At 40.1% G+C, this 21,889-nt stretch overlaps 1 protein-coding gene across 1 annotated transcript in view; it reads left to right on the top strand.

Moving 5' to 3' along the window:
• Positions 1–19,924, top strand: part of LOC110349371 (uncharacterized) — a 34,033-nt gene extending 14,109 nt beyond the window's left edge. The window contains exon 2 of the mRNA XM_087186606.1: positions 15,514–19,924. Coding sequence (XP_087042732.1) covers positions 15,514–15,822 — 309 coding nt within the window. The 3' untranslated portion in view covers positions 15,823–19,924. The remainder of the gene's footprint in view (positions 1–15,513) is intronic.
• Positions 19,925–21,889: the final 1,965 nt, after the last annotated feature.

Raw genomic sequence — 21,889 nt, 5'->3', positions numbered from 1 at the left:
ATTTTGTAATACAATGTCAAATACATAAAATGTAATTACTCTTTTTTTTTGGTATGGGGATCAAAATCACAACCTTATGCTTGTGAGGCAGGCACGGTGCCACAGAGTTAAATATCTGGCCCAATTACTAATATTTTAATAAATATATAGTTTCAGTAGTCATTGATTATAATATGACCTATGCCTCAGAGTAACTACTGAAGAGGGGTAATGGAATTAGAATATCGCTGTGTAGATATTACTCAGTAATGGCTGCCACCACCAACAGGGAGACAATCAGGATTGCATAGCTTCTGGCAGAAGCATGTAACACCCCTAAGGCAGTCTTGTCCCCAGCAAAAATACATACATACACATGTATGTAAACATAACGAAGCCTCAGATTTTAATTTATAGGAAATACACAGGCATAGCCAGGCCTTAGTGACACAGGCCTGTAATTCCAGCACTCTGGGATGCTGAGGCTGGAAGATTGCAAATTTGAGCCCATCCTGAGCAACTCAGTGTCTTAGTGAGGTCCTGTATAAAAAAAAAAAATAATAATAATAATAAATAAAATTTAAAAAGGGTTGGGGATTGTAATTCAGAGTGAAGGCCCTGGATCCAACTCCCAGTGCCACCAAGAAACAAAACAAAACCAACCAAAAAAAAGAAAAAAGATTCACATTGAAATATATATAGAAGAAATATTTTAGATTTGCTTCAAGATAACCTGGAGTTTCTTTGAATAGAACTCATATCTGGGTTAAGGGCGGGGCGGGGGGGCTCATTGTAGAACACTTTGCTAGCATGTGTGAGGCCCTGGGTTCAATCCCTAGCACCACAAAACATGGACAACAAGAAGCTCACGTCAGTTTTGACTGAAGTCTCTAAAACAGTGGTGAACCTATTGCACACATGTTATTTGTTTTTCTTTTAAGACAAATGATGTTAATGTATGAGTTGTTTTTTCTAAACTACAAACTCAGTATTCTGGTTTAATTGCAGTGTTGGCACTTTGCGATAAATACGTGGGTTTTGGATTGCAGTTTGGGCACTCGTCTCTGAAAGTTTCGCCATCACTGCTCTAGAATGTTGCCTATGTGGTCCAGGCCTTTCCATCCTTGAATTCTTTGCAGGATTCCTTATGTTTCTTCACCAGAGCCTATTTAGAGCTCATTTTTGTTTCATTGATTTTGTAGCTTCTCCCAATACTTCAATTGCATATGAAGTATTTCTCACATTTGTTTCTTTTCTTTTTTGGTACCGGGGATCAAACTCGGGACCCTGTGCTTACAAGGCAGGTGGCGGAACCATGGAGCTAAATCCCTGGCCTTCACATTTGTTTCTTAAAACACACAGACACACACACACCACATACACGCACACAAACACACACAATTCCGCTATTAAAGTATATCCTTGAGTCTGGCATCCTTATCACAAAAGCAAAATCATAAAATCTGAGGCCAATTAAGCCCATCGTGTATGTATCAAATATACATGATGGATTAAGCAAGAAACGTGATTGAAAGTGATTTAAAAAATTCTGCCTTGGGCAGGGGATTTAGCTCAGTGGTTTCACCGCCTGCTGTGCAAGCCCAAGGACCCAAGTTTGATCCCTGGTACCAAAAAAACCAAAAAAATCTGCCTTGTGCAGTTAACCCCAATCAGGGGACAAAATCATGTGGAAACAGCTGTAACAATTAATATTCATTGACTTCTTATTACTGTATATGCCCAGTGCTGAGCTAAGTGCCTTATGTCCATTTAATCCTCACAGTTCCATGAACAAATATTACTACTGCCTTTCCTAAAATACAATACTCTCCCCAAGTAAGATGGAATTCTCCAGTGGACTGCCTTTGGGCTTTGTACCATCCACTTTCTTCTTGGTTGTCTGTCTGTTGGTTCACATTGCATATGTGGACTTGCTAGACTCCATAAACATGTAAGCCAATGCTTACAATACATTTCTTTAGATAGCTAGATAGATCTATTCTATTGGTTCTGTTTCTCTGGAGTACCCTGACTAATACAAACATATTTCCAGAAACCCAAGTAGAAAGAAGCAGTGTTTAAATTACCACTAAATTTTGAATACTGATACAGAAATTTTATGTGAAAGTGGTCTTTACTACTCATGAATCATAGTCCTAAAATAATGTGTTTCTAAAAATCATGAACAGATGAGTCTATCTGCTATATTTTATTTTGCTCTAGAGAAAAGACTAAGGGAAACAGGCTTTAGTTTTGCCATCACCATTTTTTCCCTTTATCATTCCATAGGTAGGAATGTTAGCCTTCTGTTGGTTTGGACTAATATTTTATGGAATAATATTATTTATTAATTCAATACACAATGGCAGGACTCATACTAAGCACTACAATTAGTCCCTGGCCCCAAGTAGCTTAGTTGGGAGCCAGATAAGCTGAACCCATTACAGTATAGTACACTATAATGGATAGCTGCTGTACTGGAGGCCTGTCCCTCGGGCAATGGGTACAAAGAAGTGAAGTCAAATCTGTAGTCCAGTCAGGAAGACATCCTAGAAATAAGAGGGTTTTTTTGTTGTTGTTGTTTTGTTTTTTTCTGGTACTGGGGATCGAACTCGGGACCTTGTACTTGTGAGGCAGATGGCGGAACCACTGTGCTAAATCCCTGGTCCTGAGTTTTTATATAAAAAGTGGATATGAGAAGATTTCCACAGACTTATTTCCCTTTCAAGATTCATTTGAGGGCTGGGGATTTAGCTCAGTGGTTCCGTCGCCTGCCTTGAAAGCACGAGAATGCAAGTTCGATCCCCCCGCCCCCAACAAAGAAACAGAAAAAGATTCATTTGAGACAGGCTGTACAATGTATCAATGCAAAAGAAATTATTATCCTACTTTTTCTCACTATTTGGCTTCTCTTCTTAGTTGCAGAGTTAATAAGGATTCTGCCTTAATCCCCATGAGGAACTCCCATTTTTCTAGGCAATTTCATTTTTTTCTCTTCCTGTCCTTGACTGAGTCCTGGAAGGGTGGGTTTCAGAGCAGCATTTTGCTGAATAAAATTATGCATGATCAAAATGCAGTCTCATCACTTCTTCTCTTAGAAACTCCAGGTCAATAACATCAGCCTCTAACTCCAGTAGCAGACCTACAGATAAAGAATGATTTATTTCTCCATTAGTGTTCTACTGTTAAATGCAGTTAAGGACTTGAAATTGTTTAAAATTACCAGCTCTCCAACTCTCCCCACTTCTCTGAATTAGTTTTACTTGCAAGCCATATCTGGAAAGACATCATATATAAGAGCTTACTCTTCATTGACATTAATGAGATTAATTGACATTAAGCATCCCTTTTATACCTATTTTTTCAAAAAACAAATTTGATTATTTCAAAGCATGCAAGAACTTAGTGTTCATAAATTGAACTCCTTGCCAACTTGTATCTCCTAGCAACTTTCTTGATCTCATTAAGCATTTTCACATTTATTAATGAGAGAGTAGAAAATAGCGGTCAGCTTTTTAGACGTAGTTCTATGATTTAAAATAGGCCTAATTTCATATGTGTGTATAAACATGTAAGTCAGGAGAGGTTAGATTAGGTAAATTTCATTATTATAAAGGGATTCTGGGACCAGAGATTTAGCTCAGTGGTTCTGCCGCCTGCCTTACAAGCTCAAAGTCCCAAATTTGATCCCCGGTAACAAGAAAAAAAAAAAAAAAAGGATTCTGGTCTCTCTTTTTCCCTCACAAAATGACATTCTGTATGAAAACACTAAGAAAGAAAGATTTTGAGCCAAGACAGCTTTGTAACTTACTGGCCAGGGGTACACCAACAAGGCTGTACATGTGGCATCATGCTGTTTGGAAGGCCTAACAGCTGGGAGATGTCTTGTTGGGGCTGAGGAATGGTGCGACAGAATACAGTTTTGTTCCATACGGTGATTCGTGGCAAAAGGGGATCTGATTTGAAGGCATAGAGCAGGGAGCACCTAGGTCTGGACATTGTAAGGACTATATGGTAAACCAGAGAGATGTGTGTGTGATGAGGTGAGTTATATCACAGTCCAGTCCTGGAAATGAGGCCAGCAGTAGCCAGAGGACAATGAGGACCACAGCCAACTTGCTAAGGTTCAGAACCAGGCTCCAATCTCAAGGATTCAGGATGGAGCAAGATCAGGCACCAAGGACCAGCTATGAACCTACTCAACTGAAGTGATGATAGGTAGAAATAGTTGTTCCTTAGCACTCAAGTGGGCATCCAGGCTTGCTTTTCATCATGGGGAGCTTAGGTGAGCAGATGTGCCTCCTTCTCAGAGAAGCAGGTAGGAACCAAGTATGGACTGAGGAAGGTTAAAGGTTCCAGCCAACTGCAATGGAGTTCACAGTTGGAGTCCAATCTTCGGTGGGAGGGGCCTGAGAACTAAAAACATGGACCCAAAAGAGATGTAAGCTGACCATCCACAAGAGAGATGCTATTGGTACTTTTCAAAGTCCCATGTAAGATTTCCACTGATAATTTCATTGCCAGAATTTAAGCACATGGCCATAAACAGCTGCAGGAAAGGTTGGGAAATGTAGTCTTTTATTCCAAGTGACAGTTTTGTCAGATAAAAATTGAGATTGTGTTAAAAAGAAAAGGAGAATTGATATATAGAGGCATTTTCTACCACACTCCCCATGTCCTCTGTAAGAGCATTACTCCACCCCTGTTAATTCTAAATGGCACTTAGGAGTAATGAGAAAGTTAATTAACTTATCTGAACCTCAGCCCTAGCATCTGTAAAGCAGGTGCATCGCTGCCTAGCCCACACGTTTGTGATGAGTAAATAAGGTGAATGAATGTAGGTCATACTAAGTGCGTATTGCTCTCCCTTGCATAAAGCTACTTCTGCTTTTTTCTTGACCATTTTCACTACTGTTTTCCAGGTGTTATTTTAATTCTTTGATGATCATTGATCTAGATTACCTTAGGACATCATCTAGCCAGATCTTACCTAGGCAGACAAGGATGGGAACCTATTCACTTCAATTCATCTGAGGTCCTGCATCTCCAAAGAAGGGAGTAAAGAGTATAAAAATGATAAGAATTCTTGGGATTTAACAATTATAAATTCATGATAACTTTTGGAGAAACTTACTAACTTGGGTCCAAGTTGATACTGTATACTCCTGAATGATATCTTAAGACCGTTAAGTATTTCATCTATAAAACAAAATTATAGTTATACTTTATTAAAAAGCATTATTTTTGTGTGTCTGCCCTAAATGCAGTTCACAGTGTATGAACTCTTAACCAGTGTAATCTTGCTACCTTACAGCAAGACGTTTCTGGCAGCATTTTTCTCTTTTCATGTGACTGCCACCTATTAGATCTCATCATACTCATGTACTCATACCTTTGGCTCCAGCCCTTGTTTGCTAGAGCACTGTTAAACTTTGATTGGAAGTAGGCCCATTGTTAAGCTCAGTGGTTGAAAAACTCCCTTTTGAATGGCAGTATTTGATTGTTCTCCTTTTGACCTCACTTTGCATTTCTTATCTTGAGAACCGTGGAAACACCCTGGAAGGTGAAGCTGGACCAGATCCACGCAAGGCAACAGTTGCATCAATACCTTGTCAATGATGATCTGATTCAAAAGCTGAAAGGTTGAACCTTGAACAGCAACGGTCTGGCTGTTGAGGGAGAATGAGAAAAGAAGGGTTTATTGCCCTTGCACTCTTATCTCTACCCTTCTGTATCCTCTGAGCCCCTTCACTTTTTCCTGTTCACATCCCTGATGCCCACCCATGATGCCCATGTGCTCATTCTCTCCCGCTTAGACTCAGTGGTCATCATCTACTTCTGTTGGATTGGCTGTGTCCTCTCTTAAGGTGCACTTTGAGTTTATTTTATTTTATTTGGTACAGAGGATTGAACTTGGGACCTTGTGCTTTTGAGGCAGGCGGTGGAACCACTGAGCTAAATCCCCGGCTTAAGGTGCACTTTGAGTGTGAGTTTTGGAATCACAACACTCAGAATCAGAGTAACTGATCGTCAACTTTCTGCTTTGTATCATGGAAAGAAAATCTACTTCTCAGAATTATTTTGAGAAGAAAAATTTAAAATGTGTTTATAAATACATTTCTAGTCGGAATTCTATACATGATGGTTTATTCACATACATTAAGAAGTCCTCCAGGCGGGGATTTAGCTCAGTGGTGCCACCACCTGCCTCTCAAGAGCAAGGTCCTGAGTTCGATCCCCAGTACCAAAAAAACCAAAAAGAATAAGATGAAAGCCCTCACTTTCATCTCCCCTTCTCAAGGGCAAAGAATGACAGTTGGCATGGACTCCATGTCTGCTGTGTGCGGTGCTGGCTTCCTGGCTCTGTCTCCTCCTTGCTCTGTGAGCTTCCCAGTGTTATCTTGCCTTCACCTGAGGTAGGTCAATTTGTTAGTCCAAGATCAAGTGGAACTTGCACAAGTGAGATTCAAACTCCCATCTTTTTGCCCTGATGAACACTTTCCACTACTCCAAAACCACCTGAGCCTACTTGCTTTTATGGCTGTAAGAAACAGAAATGGAGAGCGAAACAGAAAATTAAAGCCACCCTTTCCTCCATGGAGACATCTAAACATTAAGGGTGACCTTGGGCTTCAGTGGAATCAGTAGAGACCCACAGCCTTGACGACTGATTCCAGCTGTTGCTAATTCTTTCTCAGGCTTCTTGCCATTTGTTTATTTATTTATTTTGGTGCTGGGAATTGAACTCAGGGTCTCCTGCTAACCAGGCAGGCACTGTGCTGCTGAGCTACATCACTGGCGCTCTTGACCTTTATTTGATACCGATGTACATTATGACACCTAAAAAATGATAGTAAAGGGCGGAGATTTAGCTCAGTAGTTCTGCCACCTGCCTGACAAGCGAAAGGACCTGAGTTCAATCCCTGGTAGAAAAAAAAAAAAAAAAAAGAGAGAGAAGATAAATGATAGTAAAATATTCTACATACCCAAAGTGGTGGTTGAATTTCAGCCTGTTTAGTGAAATGATGTGTCAGCTGATTGTGACACTGAACCCAGCATGTATTTTGTTTTGTTTCTGAGTCTTTCCAGGTGTATTTTTACTTTCAATTACCTTGTAAGATTAAGAGACAATAGCTCTCTTTTCTCCCTTCTTTCCTCTCTCTCTCTGTCCTTCCTTCCACACAATTTTATAATGGCAAAGGGAAAAAAATCCACTAATATTTATATTTCTGAAGTGTGAAATTAAATTTCTTTTCAGCTTATTTAATACTTTGTTTATTTACAATCAATAAGTTGCATTTTATTAATGTTTTTCTTGGTTTAGGCAAGGAATCTATGGTGACCAATTTCATTGTTGAGAAATAATCAATATCATATTTTTTCTTTTGCACTAATCTTGATGTCTTAAATTTTTTGTCATATTAAGAATAAACTTGGGCCGGGATTTAGCTCAGTGGTTCCGCCACCTGCCTTGCAAGCACAAGGTCCAGGGTTCGATCCCTGGTACCAAAAAAAAGAATAAACTTGGACTGAGAGTGTAGCTCAGTGGTAGAGCATTTGCCTAGCATGTATGAGGCCCTGGTTTGATCCCTAGCAACACACACACACACACACACACACACATACACAAGCACTCACACAAATCCATCGCCACTACCACCAACAAAAAAACCCTAAGTATGACTTTTGAAATAAAAAGACATGAACACAGATTTGGAAACTTCATTAATAAAATAATGAACTGAAAGCATTCAGTGAGCCTTTAAAAATTAATTCAATTGAAGGGCTAGGGGCACAACTCTATGATGGAGGGCATGCTTAGCATGCTTGAGGGCCTGGATTCAATCTCCAGCATCAAAGTAAAAGATAATTAAATAAAAATAAAAATGAATTGAAATGTTTGTTTCCAGTGTGAATTTTCATAATTACCAATGATTCCATAGCAGCAAAATACATAAAATCTGGTGACTTATGTAAAACATACCTTTCATTCTTCCATAATATTATTGAACAGTAAGAAGTATGCTGCAACCATGAACTGATTTTTAATCTTTTTTTTTTTTTTTTTGGTACCTGGAATCAAACTCAAGACCTTCTGCTTGCCAGGCAGGTGTGGCACCACTGAGCTATATCCCCGGCCCTTAATCTTACTTTTTGTCCTAAAGGTACATAAACATGAGTGTGTCAAACCCATGTTTATTCTTTAGAATATTTCTATTGATGAATTATTAATTTTAATTTTATGAATTTTGTTATATTAAACAATGAGTTCTTAACAGGAAAAAAATCACAAAAATAAAGTATTGCATTTTTAATATTTACTGAGTATTTATAGAAAAGCATCAACATTTTCAACATTGATTGGTTTTTGGTGTACAAAATCTAAAAGATAACATCAGAAATAAAAACTTGTGTGAACTACAATGAAAATACCAATAGAATTCTACAACAAAGATAAGCTTTGCTTCAATTGTCACACCCAAGGCAGTCTTCACACATGAAACTCGCACGTTCCATGTACAAGTATTGCTTGCACTAATAGCACATATATTTTGTTTTCCTGTCCTTTCTTGTAGGGGACATTTGACATCTTCTGGGTTTTCCTGTGGTCATAGTAGGTCTTTGTGATGCTGCATGTGCCTGTTCACCTGTCAGCTCACCAGTGTGCACCACAACTTTTTTGTGTAGTTCCCTGGGCAGAAACATTTTGTTCTTCCTCTGCTATAAATGATCTCTTATGAGTTCCAGTCCCAATCCTCTAAGAAAATTTCTCTAAGAAAATTTGCACTTGTTATTTTCTTTGTAAACTATTAAACTATGCCACACATGTTTAGGATTGAGTAAAACACAACTATTGGTTAACGCTTTGTGTTTTGAGTGACATTATAATTGCTGCTGCTTTGAGTGACATTATAATTGCTCATCAACATCTACTCTGCCTTTGGTTTTGTTGTAGAAAGTTTCCATCTCAGGTTTCCGTTTTTTCAAGGTTTCTCTATCAATATTTCCATCATGATGCAATGTTGATATCAGCAGTACCAGTTTGTTTTTCTTTGCCATATATAAGGCCAATGTAAATCTCTCTGAACTCATTCTGTTTTGAAATTGCAACGTTTCATTTGGAATTTCTGCTTTGTTCCTGTGTACAGTTCCTACGCTGGTCAACTTGTGCTCTGTTAGCAAATGTAACATCGATTGGAAACTGGTAGACCAATTGTCGAATGTCACATTCTGATCAGTTTGGGAGATGGGAGGAAAAAGTCTGTTCAAGACGATATAGGGAGAATAGATGTAATTCTCAAACTTGCTAGATATCTGAAGTGTAACTTCTTGTTCTCTAAAATTGAGGAATGAATTCTGGTAACAACGGAGGTTAAGAGTTATTGAGCGAAAGATAGCTTCTGTCTAAGAGAGATAGAAGGGGGATGAGAAAATGAGTTGCCCACTCACCTCGTTTTTCAAAGGTGTTTTATGGGACAAAGCCACGAGGTGAAGCAGGTTCAATGTGGGACAAAACTATAGGCAACTAGTAAGATTGCAAATACGGTTGCTTAGGTAATATTGGTCCAATGAGAAATCACAAAGTGGACATGAGGTGGGACAAAACTATGATCAAACAATAAGATTACAAGTATAGTCCCCAGGTAATATTGATTAAATGGGGATCCATTTAAGCAAATCACATAGCAAGTGTACAAGGATTTTTGGTAAGGGATGGGTCAGGGATCATTCCTGGAAGAAGTGGGTTAAGATCTTGGTCCCCCACCCAGGTGATTGATACCTATTTAGAATATCAGTCACTACTATTGGTCCTTAGGGGAAGCACCTGGGAATGGTAGTTTTTCTTCTTTTACAATGCTGGCCTTCAGTGAATGTGACTTGATTGTCCTCCATGTTGGCTCCTCAATTGCCCTCAATGTTGGTTCTTCCAGGGCTGGCCCTAACTGCCTACAAGATATCTATCTAATTAACTTACCTATCTACAATAACAACATCATTGGGTTTATTACTATATTAATAAGGACCTGATGGTGGCTGAGTTCTAAGATACATTTCTAAATTGAAAGCATAATAAATCTTTGCATCTTTAAGGGCATAAATTTTTATGCCATATTTTGAAGGTTTTTGGGGCACATACTCCATGAAGCTGTAGTGGCCATGAAATGCTGCAAAATGTTTATCAATAGCCATGTATACAGATAGTGTGTAAATTGCTTGGAATTACTCACATATCTGTCAAATAATGACAGGATAGCAGCCAGATTATCAGTTCTTTTTCTTTCTTAGTGGGTGGTTTTATCATCAAACTTTAGGCAATTTAAAAGGAAACCAAATCTCCTCACTGTCATTGTTATTCTACAAACCTCAAGCCCAAACCCATGCTTTTCCATAAGTTGTTTACATTCCTGTGATTTCTATTTGCTAAGTACAACAGACCTATGAATGCTTTCAGTTCAGCTAGTGTGGTGTCATAATAAGTACATTTCTGAGTTTTGCTATTGATGCATACAGAATGTTTTACTTGTATTTCAGCCTTTGTGTATTTACAACAGCTTATAACATTTTGTTGGTTATAATTTCCAACATTAAATGGTAGTGGTGGCATTCTGTCCAGTAGGTTTCTCTTCTTCCAAGATCCTCACTATAATTTCAGACCTAGCTCTAACATTAGATTGTTCCATTTGGTTGCATGACCATTTCATGGCATTTTAACTAGTCAAGTATGCACTCACATTGGTGTTTTCTTTATCATTTGAATCAAGGAGGTCTGCATTCCCTGTTTCTGTATCAGTTGATTCTTGGTCTATTTCACTATCACAGAAACTTTGGCACACATGGCCAATGTCAAAGTCGTCATCATCATCATCATCATCTTCATCATCATCATCATCCACCTACACCACTCTTCTGTTATGAAAACATGTATTTTACCATAATGGGTCATCTTCATCATCCATGTGTGTGTAATCTGATGATTCACTTTTGACCTCCTCCAAAACTTGCAAATCTGGTTTTTCATGTGGCATTGTACTGAATTGGTCTACTACCAAAAAAAATCAAAAGAAAACTTTTTTATTAAAAAACAAATCCTAGAGTGGTGTGGGTGTATTATACCTGTGTGATGCTCAGGTAAATATATACAAAATCTGGTAGGTGGAGCATAATGTGGGTGAAAATCCGGATATGAGACTTTTTCACAGGTGCACACATCTTGCCGTTTGTTGTACCAAGTGGGTAAACACAAAGATTGCTTCCTGTGTCTCTCAGGGAAAGATACTGAGACGCATAGCTGGCTACTATTATGCTAAAGTAAAAATTTATAGTAGAAAAGTAAGGGATGTGTTTGTGAAACCCAGTGTTATGCTTGTTGGGCTAAAGTAAATATTTTACCCTTATAAATGTGAAAATAAATCTCTTTTAAGAAAAGAAAATAAATCTCTTGAAGTGTGCATGATATGTACTGAAATACAGATCCATATTTGAACTGTCAGTTAATAAATTAGACTAATTTACCAGTTTTCCACACATTTTGCTGTTTTTTTGAGACAGGTCCTTTTTATGTAGTCCAGGCTGGACTTGAACTCGCTATGAAGCCCAGATTGGCCTCGAACTTGTGGCAGTCCTCCTGCCTCAGCCTCCTCAGTGCTAGGATTACAGGCATGCACTAGCATGCCTGGTTTTCCATACTTTTAGGACTAACCCACCAGATATTTCCTAATTAGTCAGAAGTGGGATGATAGCTTATTACTAAGTACAATAAGTAAATCTTTTTTTCTCTTTTTTTTTGGTACCAGAGATCGAACTCAGGTCCTTGCTCAGTAAATCTTTTTTTAAATCTCTGTACTTATTCACTGAAGCTTGGCAAAACACTGTTCTGTAAAGCAGGGGTCAGTTATGGCATTTTAACATAAGGCATATGATATAGGACCTCCAAATAATGTAAGGGAAATATTGTAACTCCCAACTGATATCCAAAATGCCAAGTTCGTGTTCTCTAAAATTGAAGAATGAATTCTAGGAACAATGGAGGTTAAGAGTAGGAAGAATTTATTGAGAAAAATGTTGCTTCTGTCTAAGAGAGACAGAAGGGGGACCAGAAAGTGGGTTGCCCACCACCCTGCTTCTCAAAAAATGTTTTATTGAGCAAAGCCACAAGATGACGCAGATCAAGGTAGGACAAAGCTATAGTCAACTAGTATGATTCAATTTGAAAATCACAAGGTGGGTATGAGGTGAGGCAAAACTAGAATCAACCAATAAGATTACAAGTATAGTCACTTAGGTAATATTAAGTGGGGATCAAATGGGGAAGCAAGTCACATAGCAAGCATGCATGGAATGAATAAGGATTTTGAGAAAAGGAATGGGGTGGGGGTTTTAGTCCCCAGTTAAGGTGATTGATGTCTATTTAGAATATTAATCACTGCTATTTATCTCTAGAGGATGTATGTGGGTGTAGTAGTTCTTCCTTTTAAAATCCTGATCTTTTAGTAAGTGCCTCAATTGTTTTCTGTGCTGAGGGACCAGCCTTGCTTAACTGCCTTATAATATTTTCTAACTAGCTTAGCTGTCTACTAATATTCTCCACTCTGAAGAAATATCCCTAACTGTGGTTAGGGGAGAATGGGCATAGTTTCTATCTAACTGCTTTGAGCTGAGAAGGGTTGATGTAGGGGAGATTGAAGTCAGGGGCCCTCTTCAAAGAACTAATCTAATGGGCCTCAGATACAAGTCATGTTGTAGTTGAGCAGTTATGAACTTTCTTTACAAGGCTGATCCGGTGGATCCCAGTAAAAGGAGTCTAGTACATTTGTCATTGGTTCCATTTGTATGATCACTTGGAGTTTGGCAGCCTCTAGGCAAGAATAAACAAATTTTTCAATAAATCAGAGCATGTATAATCAAAGCATGAGCACTAGAATAGAAAGGCAGGTTGGAGAAAGAGCTACCTTTAGAAACTGTTCCTTTTTTTTTGAGACAGGGTCTTGCTCTGTAGTTCAGGCATTCCTTGAGCTCACTATGTAGCCCAAGCTGTCCTCAGACTCACAGTAATCCTCCTGCCCCAGCCTTTTGAGTGCTGGGATTACAGTGATTATAACGTGCAGGCTCTTAGACCCCTTTATTGATAGAGGTTATCTATAAGTCTGATATTTTGTCATAAGTTTCTCTAGTTTTAGCTCCAAGAAGATAGAAACCTTGGTGGTTTTGAAGGACAGTTTTAGCTAAGAAATTTAAAAACTCTTGTTGAGGTCTTATAGAGTCTACCATAGTTTTTCTTAATGACCCATAACAGTGGTCAGCTACCAGTGTAGCTGGAAACTGCCAGAAGGACTCAGTGATTGGAGCCCCTTTTTATATCTAGCTTTATTACTATGGTCTTGACTTAATAACTTTAGTTATACTTTTCTACTGGATGTTTAATACTAAGTTAAAGTGAGACCTGTGTCAGTTAAAATAAACCTCTTGCTGTCTATCAAGGTCAGTTAATTCTCCTCAGGCATTACTTTGGAACCTTACATAGGGCCTCACACTTTTTCTGTCAGTGTTAGTTATGAGGGTGGCCTTGCTTGACCATGTTGCTTTCTGTGAAAGCAGGGGAGATTTTCCCTCTGGGTGATCCTCCTTTGGCACACTGTACATTTGTTGATTCTGTCCTCTGGGGTCTAGCAGATCTCAGGAGTTTGGGTGACTCATCGAAGTTGTAGGATCCTGTAGAAAAGGTTTCCTCATGTCCTGGGTCCTCATTGACCTTGGAGGGCCAGGGCCAAAATATTGGCTGTCCCCTTATCCCAGTTACCTTTCTAGTTCTGGACTCCAAACTTTGATTTTTGAACACACAGAAGAGAAGATCAGTGACATTCGTAGTGCAGTGGGAACAGTGAGCTTAACTATTATAATTTTACCTGGACATGAAGGACTTTGAAATATAAAGTATAGTTAGAAGACTATTATTTTTATCAACCATGGTTGTTCTAGTAGTTGAATCCCTACAGAATGTTAACAGATAACAGTTATATGGTTTTGCACAGAAAACTTGAGATCAAGAGCCACACAAAGTATTTTAGCATGGCATTCATGATGACATTATTTTCACAACACACTTAAATGTCTATCTTAATATAGAATAGCCTCTTAGTCAAACATCTCTATCTGATCACAAGATATTAAATGACACACACACAAAAAACCTGTCACCTAAATTGTTATTTATTTATTTATTTATTTTTGGTACCGGGGATCAAACTTGGGATCTCGTGCTTGTGAGGCAGGCGCCAGAACCACTAAGCTAAGTCCCCGGACCTAAACTGTTATTTTTTAATAGGATGCCATCTGAGGAGAATGGCCAATAAATATACCTTGGAAGTTTATAACATTTAGCTCTAATTTATAGTGTGACATTGTTTGGACTGTTTGGTGCCTCAGTATCCCTAAGGGTAGTGACACCTATACCATACACATCATATAAAAATGATTAACTGGTGATCTCATGCTGGCTTGGCATGTACCTTTTATCACAAGTAGCTGGAGCACAAGAGAAAAGCGGATACCTGAGTCAAAAAAAAAGCTTATTATGCAAAACAATATTGGTTTTATATCTTGGAAGACCTTTGTACCCAGAATGTATGAATACATTTAGTACAGCATGAAATTACCAAAAATGAGTATCACAGCTATATGAAACACTCTGTCCCATAATTTAGTTTTGTACCAGGAGCATATTTTAATAAAATGTTTTTTTTTTTTTTACAGAAAACTTAACTTTTTGATGATGACCAATGTAAACATATCACAATAATATGTTTAGCAATGTTTATTGGAGTGTGTCTCCCATAAGGCTATGGAAATTATTGGATTTCCTTTTGTGAATAAAGGCTGGCACAAAAGATATTTTCAGCCAGCTGCTCCTTTATTTACCAAGGGGAGTCCTGCCCAGTAGTTTCCCTAAGCCTAATGGTCCCCATTTAATTATCTCAACAAATTTTTAGATGACCTATGAGAACCAGATTGTAACAATTAACACATTATTTTTGACTGAAGAAAGAGTTTCAAGTTATTATACACAGACAACAATGTGTATTATATTTGTAAAACCAGTCTTGATATCACTTAGATTAGCTGCCAACCTGAGTGGAAGCATGTCTTTAACTCTAATAATACTTATCTATAAGCCAACTTAAGTTACAAGCAAACAACTTTAAAAAAAATCTAAAGAGATAAAAAAGAACAAACAGCTATAAGACAGATTGGACAGACAGATGGACAAACACACATAAGACAATTTGTTTATAAAACCACAGTGCACTCAGATGTATTTGGCCAAGTTGAATTATAATAATCCTTATATAGTTTTTAGGTTTGTAACTATAAATAAGACTAGTCAGAACATTTGTATGTCAATTAATAGAGATCTCTTGTAATAAGAATCAGAAAATGAAGACAATTTTTAAGATGGGCCCAAGGCTGATGGTTTATCTGATTGGAATATCTAGCTACACAGGCTTTTCTTTCTTTTTTCTTTCTTTTTTCTATTAGGGAGACGAGGGAGGGCGACCGGCGGCCCGCAGGTACCCACCCAGTACACAGCCGGACGGAGAAGTGGGCGTCGCCTGCAAGGCCGGGCGCGTGACCGACGCCGAACGCACGGGCGCCCCGACTCTGGCGGGCGATTCCGCCGCTCCCCCACGACCCCTGTCCCAGCCCGGGGCGCGAGCCCCGGCGGGGGAGGAGGAGAGGAGGCGGGACCAGCCACCGAAGCCGGGAGCCTCCGCCCGAGACGCCGGACGGGACCCCGGAGGCCCCCCCCCCCCACTCCGCCGAACACAGGCTTTTCACTGTTGCTGAATACCCAGAGTTGTTGGATAGTCACAGCTGATAGCCAAAACTGCCGTTTGAGAGCCACATGTAACTGTTTCTTCTAGAGGGATAGACTGTTAAAAGGTAATTTTAACTACTTTTAAGGGTGGGTATGTAAGCCAGCTGTGGGTGTAGAAAGAGACTAGGAACTAAGTATGTAATTTATACAATAGGGGGAAAAGGCCTGCCAGGGTTCTAATCTGTCCACTTGTAGATGTGTACCTATGACAGGATTTTTTTCCCATTTTGCCTGTGACCCTTGGACCATATTTAGCCATAGGCCTTTCTTTTTCAGAGCTGCCATTAGCATATCTCTGATAATAGTGGCAGTACTTGGAAGATGTCCTGGAGAGAAGTCATAACAAGAGAGGCAGTTCTCTCGGGACTAGGGCTATATCTATTCTTTAATATCTGTTTTTGTTTAAAACTGTGGTTTTTTTGTTTTTTGTTTTTGTTTTTTGTTTTTTGGTACCGGGGATCGAACTTGGGTCCTTCCACTTGCAAGGCAGGCGGCGGAACCACTGAGCTAAATCCCCGGCCCAAAACTGTGTTTTTTCAATTTAAATTTTTTTTAATTTAAATTTTTAAAAATTTCTTGGAGATATTGTCTCTTTATGTAGTTCAGGCTGGCCTTGAACTCAATGTGATCCTCCTGCCTCAGCCTCAAGTGTTGGGATTACAGGTGTGTGCCACCACACCTGGCTTGTTTAAAACTGTTATTAAACTCATAAAGTTTCCTAGGAAGTTTTTGTTCTATCAAATAACTTATCTGTGTTATAAAAATCAGTCAGTCTGTCCTGGGCCATAAAAACCAGTCAGCATCATTCTTGAGAGGGGGAGGGAAGTAAAAGGAGTTAATCTCTAGTTCTGTCTAAGGATTGAAAGGCAGATAAACTTGGATCAAACTTTTATATTTGTTCTTAGAGTTTTAGGATTAAATCTAGACCAGATTTTTTTAATATGGCCCACAGATAAGTAGAGGTCAGCTTTACTCTGCAAGGGGCCCAGGGTGGGGGAAACTCATCATTCTGAAAGCTAGGTCCTGAAATCCAGCAGCCACAGAGGAGAGAACTGGCTTGGACCAAACACTGTTGAAAACTGTTATTTCTCAGGGGCAGGGCAGGGGAGAAAGAAGAGAAGAATGACTCTAAAACAGGAACAAAAGGGGAGGTGAAGAACAATGTGGGACAGCGAGAGAGTGAGTGAGAGAGAAAGAAAAGAGAAAAGAAATAAAAAAAGAGAAAATAAAAATTTGAAAAGAGTAGAAAAAGAAAAAAGTAAAAATTAAAATAAAAGCAAAAAAGTAATAATTTTGAAAATAACAAATAAAAAATAAAAATGAAGGGCCTCCTTCAGGGTATGTCTGTTCTGTCACAATAGACAACGTGGGCAGCAGTGTGCAGATATGTCAATGAGTCTCAGCAAGCTAGTCACAGACCTGTGAGATTCAGGCAGATTTCTGGCTGCAAGTCCCAGGTTGAGCTCCCTGTCCTCCTGCAGGATTGAACTCTGCAAGGTTCTACTGCAGGTTCCAGCTGCCCTTCCCCTAAAGATAGTCCAGGTTCCAATGGGAGGTGGTGATCCCTCCAACTTACCAAGTACTGTGATCTGGTGTGCCTGTATTGCAGAGATTCTCTTCACTTTTCCAGTGGGCTTCAGTTTTCATCAAGGAGGCTGAGAGAGGCCCTCTTTCTGTTGTTCACTTCTGCTCTATCTTCTGGAGTTCAGGACAATGGTCTTTATGACCCCCTGTGCCTCTGTAGTGTGGAACCAGGTAGCAGCTCAGCCAGGAGGCCAGAGAGGGCAGGCTGCAAGCACCTGCTTGGCTAAGCTGGTGGCTGGGGGGCGGGGCGAGGGTGGGTTGGAGCAGGGCTCCACGCAAGGGTGGGCAGGGTGCAGGTTGGACCAAGAATGACTCTTAAGTGTGGCACAAGAACTAAATCTCAGCCATCTCAGAAAGACAATTAAGATCAGGAGCTTTTCCCAGAGCGGATCTCTAATCTTCAGCAAAACATGTCTCCAGAGACAAGAGCTATGGTTGTCTCTGTGTTGCCAAGCAGAAAATTGAGCCAATAATCAAAGAACCTGAATGGCTTATTTTTAGCCTCTTGAAAGAGAGTGAGAGAGAAAATGAAAGTGTTAATCAGGTTCCCAGGTTAAAATATGGGTATCTGTCTTTTGGGTTTCTTTGTAAGCTGATAGAGGGATCACGAAATCTTATTATATCTTGTTATCTAAAGGTAACAAAAGCATGTAATTTCTAGGAATTCCTTAGCTGTTTTAGAGTCTTGGGCTGTGGGAGGGAAAGAATTGATTTAATTCTTTCTTCCCCCAGTCTTTGGTTTTGTTTAGATATGATAAGGCCCAAATATTTTACCTTAAGGCTACAAAGTTGTTCTTTAGATCTAGGAACCATATAACCCCCGTCTGCTAGCAGAGCACAGGTGTCTTGGCTGGAGAGCTCTTCTGAGGGGACACATGACAGTATACTATCTATATATTGTAAGACTGTGGCTTTGGAAAAAACTACAGTATTTAAACAAGATAAAATATTTTCCCCAGGAAGGGGAACTGGACTTTTAGGCCTAATGAAAAGGAGTGTGTAAAAAGAAAACTATCCCAGTTATAGACCAAGGGTTGTGAGAATAGTGTCACTCCTTAGTGACTCCTTTTATTGAGGTATGATGGCTGGTGCTCTTCCTTGGAGATGACAGTCCAGCCAGAGGGAGAAGGCAGAAAGTGCCCTGGGGCCCTTCAGTCTTGCTGGACCAGCTGGTAAGATAGGCCTGAGCTCTATGGCCTTCACTTCAGAGGGCTCCAACTTCCAGTGGTCACTTTTGCAAGTAGGGCATGGTCCAGGGGACTTGTCGTTGCAGTGCCTCTTAAGGTGCCTGGCTTTCCACTGTGGAGCAGATGGGGTTAGTAGTTGCTGAGCTCTTTTTGAGGCCCAGAGAATCACACTTAGTGTCTGTTCCTTTTAAGGCTGTGATTAAAGCAGCCATTTCGTTTTAATCTCTTTGTTTACTTTCCTTGGCTTCTTTTTGCTCTCAATTATAAAATACTGAGGAGGCCATTTTTTACTAAAGTGTCAAGTGAACTATCTGGAGCAAAAGCTATTTTTTGCAACCTTTTTCTAATATCTGGGCTGACTGTGTAGTATACTTGTCTTTAAGAACAATCTGTCCTATTGAGTCAGGAGCTAGGGATGTATGTTTTACATACATCGTTAACTGTGACCTGTCCTTCGCAATTATACATGGTTACTCCCCTTTTCCAAGCCTGGCTCATTAAGTGCCTTAGTGCTGCCATTCCTTACATCTGCCTTCACACCCCCTTGCTGTGTTTTATAACCATAAATACTGACTAATGGAGAGCTTGTGATCTTAGCATATGTGGCATATATCACCTTTCCAAAATTTATAATTATGATTTATTTTTCTCCTTCTAAATAAATATTTATGTTGATACTGACTTTTTTCCAGACTTTCACTTTCACGTTTGTTTGTTTGTTTGCTTGTTTTTGGTTTTGTTTTTGGTACTGGGAATTGAACTCAGGTCTTTGCACTTGCGCAGCAGGCGGCGAAACCACTGAGCTAAATATCCCTGGCATCTAGACTTTCACTTAAGTGTCCGTAAATCTGACAGCTTACATGGTCTCCCACATCTGTCTGACTCCACGCTTTGAGTCAATAAATGTTGATCAAGTGAATAAAAGCATTGTAGTGTGGGACTGTTAGAGGCTGGACTAACCTTGGGTTGAGAGGATGGGTGGAATTCAAGCAGGTGGCAAGGACAATGCCATTAGCCAAGGTGCAAAGAGCCAGAAGACCACGGAAGAGAACACATGGGTAAGAATGGGTCCAGTGGAAAATTTGTGTTGAGCAAGGGATGAGAGAGTAGGAAAGGAAGTTTTGGGCCACAGTAAGGTATAAGGATCTTGAGTATCAGACTAAGGGAATTTAATTTCATCCTATAGTCACAGGAGAGTGCATATATTGGACATCTGTTCACTTTGCCCACCCAGAGCACATGCTCTCTTCTGAAAATAGAGCCCTTATGTTCTATGGGAGCCATGCTTTTCCCACCCTTGATCCACGTATTTTGGGAAGGGTGACATCACTTTCCTGGCTCTGGCGATGAGCCCAGGACTCAGGTCTTGCAAATTAGAATCAGTGATAGGATTTCTGCTAAACAACTGAGAAAGAGTATTTTTTTCTGCTAATAATGCTGCACTTCTGCCTGCAAGTGGTGGCTGAGCAAGACTGCCTGAAGCCAGCCTATAGTCAAAGGATGGAAGGAGAGTCTCCTTGCTCTGGCAAACTGAATCTAGGAAAGGAAGACACCCAAAGAGGCAAGAGGCAGTGTACAATTCTTTTGTTACATTGATGGACCTGACTGGGATTGCTCCCAAAGAAATCAGGCCCAGAATATCAGTGGGCCAGCACTTTTACAGGGTTGCAAGCAGGAGGTACAGAAACAGAAGCAGAGTACTTGGCAGTCTTTGGTTGGTTAGTTATTTGACATTTTTTTTTACATCTATGAGGCTTAAGTCCATTGGAATTTCCCTGGGACTATAGCAAGCACACAAAGCAGAGCAGTGGAGAGGGGGCAGAGCAGAGTTCTAGCAGGACTTCCTGAGTTTGTTACGCTCCTGTGGTGACAAGTTGCAGAAGTTGTCATTGCTACTCAAGTACATTCTACAGAGAGCATAGTTATCTAGTTAACCCATAGTTGCTTAATAACACAGTTAACTCTAGTTGTCCAATTTAGTTGTTAGAAATATATCCATCTGTCTAGAAATTCCCTTTCATCCTAAGTATGTTGCTTCAGTACCTAGATACAACCACACTTGAAGGTTTATTCTTGGCTTTTTCATTAGATGTGTGCCAATAAATCCTCTTTTAAAATTTTTTTCATTTTGAAGTGGGTTTATTGTTATTGTAACCGAAAACTTCTAATTAATATAGGCAATAAATGTTTGTGAGCATGGTTTTAGGAAGATGAGTCTAGTGGCAGATGGTGCATAGAAAGCAAGATGGTGACACTGGAAATAGAAAAGAGAAGTACAGAGTAAGAATCAAGAGGGCTTGAGAACTGGGGATTTAGCTCAGTGATTCCGCTGCCTGCCTCGAAAGCTCAAGGTCCTGAGTTTGATCCCTGGTTCCCACCCCCCCCAAAAAAAGAGGGCTTGGTAGCTGGGAGCAGTGGCAAGCACCGGTAGTCCTGCTACTCCATAGGCTGAGGCAGGAAGGTTGCTTATGCCCAGGAGTTCAACACCAGCCTGGGCAATGTAGGAAGACCCTGCCTGAAAACCAAACAAACAAATGGGAAGAGGAAAAGGCTGGAATTTTAAGAATGGCTCAGTAAATGAATAATAGTCCCATTGATAGAAATTTGTGGGTCAGGAGGGCACTGTGTTCCCCCACCTCTTTGCTTCAGCCACAGCTGGTGGAGACCAGATGTCTGGTGGTGGTGGGGATTCATTTCAGCATGGGGACATGCTGCTTGGGCAGCCATATCTGCTTAAAAGGACCCTGCAAGGCTAGAATTGAGCATTTGGAAGACTTTAGTGTGGGTAGGATTTCTAGGGGAGAAGTTGTAGAGAAGAAAGAGCTGATGAGAAAAGGAAACAGAGAAGGGAGGGTTGACTAGGAAACTCAGAATTCAAAGACAGAACCTTTCCAATAGGAGATCATCAAGTGCAGCCAAGAGCAGAGAGGCCAGGTGAAGGTCATGACACAGAGGAACACAGATGCGCTGGAATTCTGGAGGTGGGGCTAGATTCCATCTAAAGGGAAAGGGTGACAGGAAAGTGGAAGCAGTGGGCAGGGACTAGAAGTTTGGCAAAGAAAGAGAAGACAGAAGCAGGGTAGTGTAGTAATGGAGTAACTTAGCCTAGAGGCCTTTTTGTTTGCTTTATTTCTGGAGCAGGGGAGGCTTGCTTCAGAGGGTAGACAGATGAGAAGGACCAGTGAATCAGAGAGAAAGAGAAAGGGAGGAAGGGAGGGAGGGCGGAAGAGATGGAGAAAGAGAGAGGGAGAGGAGACTGGTGGCA

Source organism: Heterocephalus glaber, unplaced genomic scaffold (genome assembly GCF_053883595.1).
Source record: "Heterocephalus glaber isolate CG9 unplaced genomic scaffold, H.glaber_assembly_v1.0 deba00001504, whole genome shotgun sequence".
Classification (NCBI taxonomy): domain Eukaryota; kingdom Metazoa; phylum Chordata; class Mammalia; order Rodentia; family Bathyergidae; genus Heterocephalus; species Heterocephalus glaber.
This window is presented reverse-complemented; position numbering and strand designations above follow the sequence as displayed.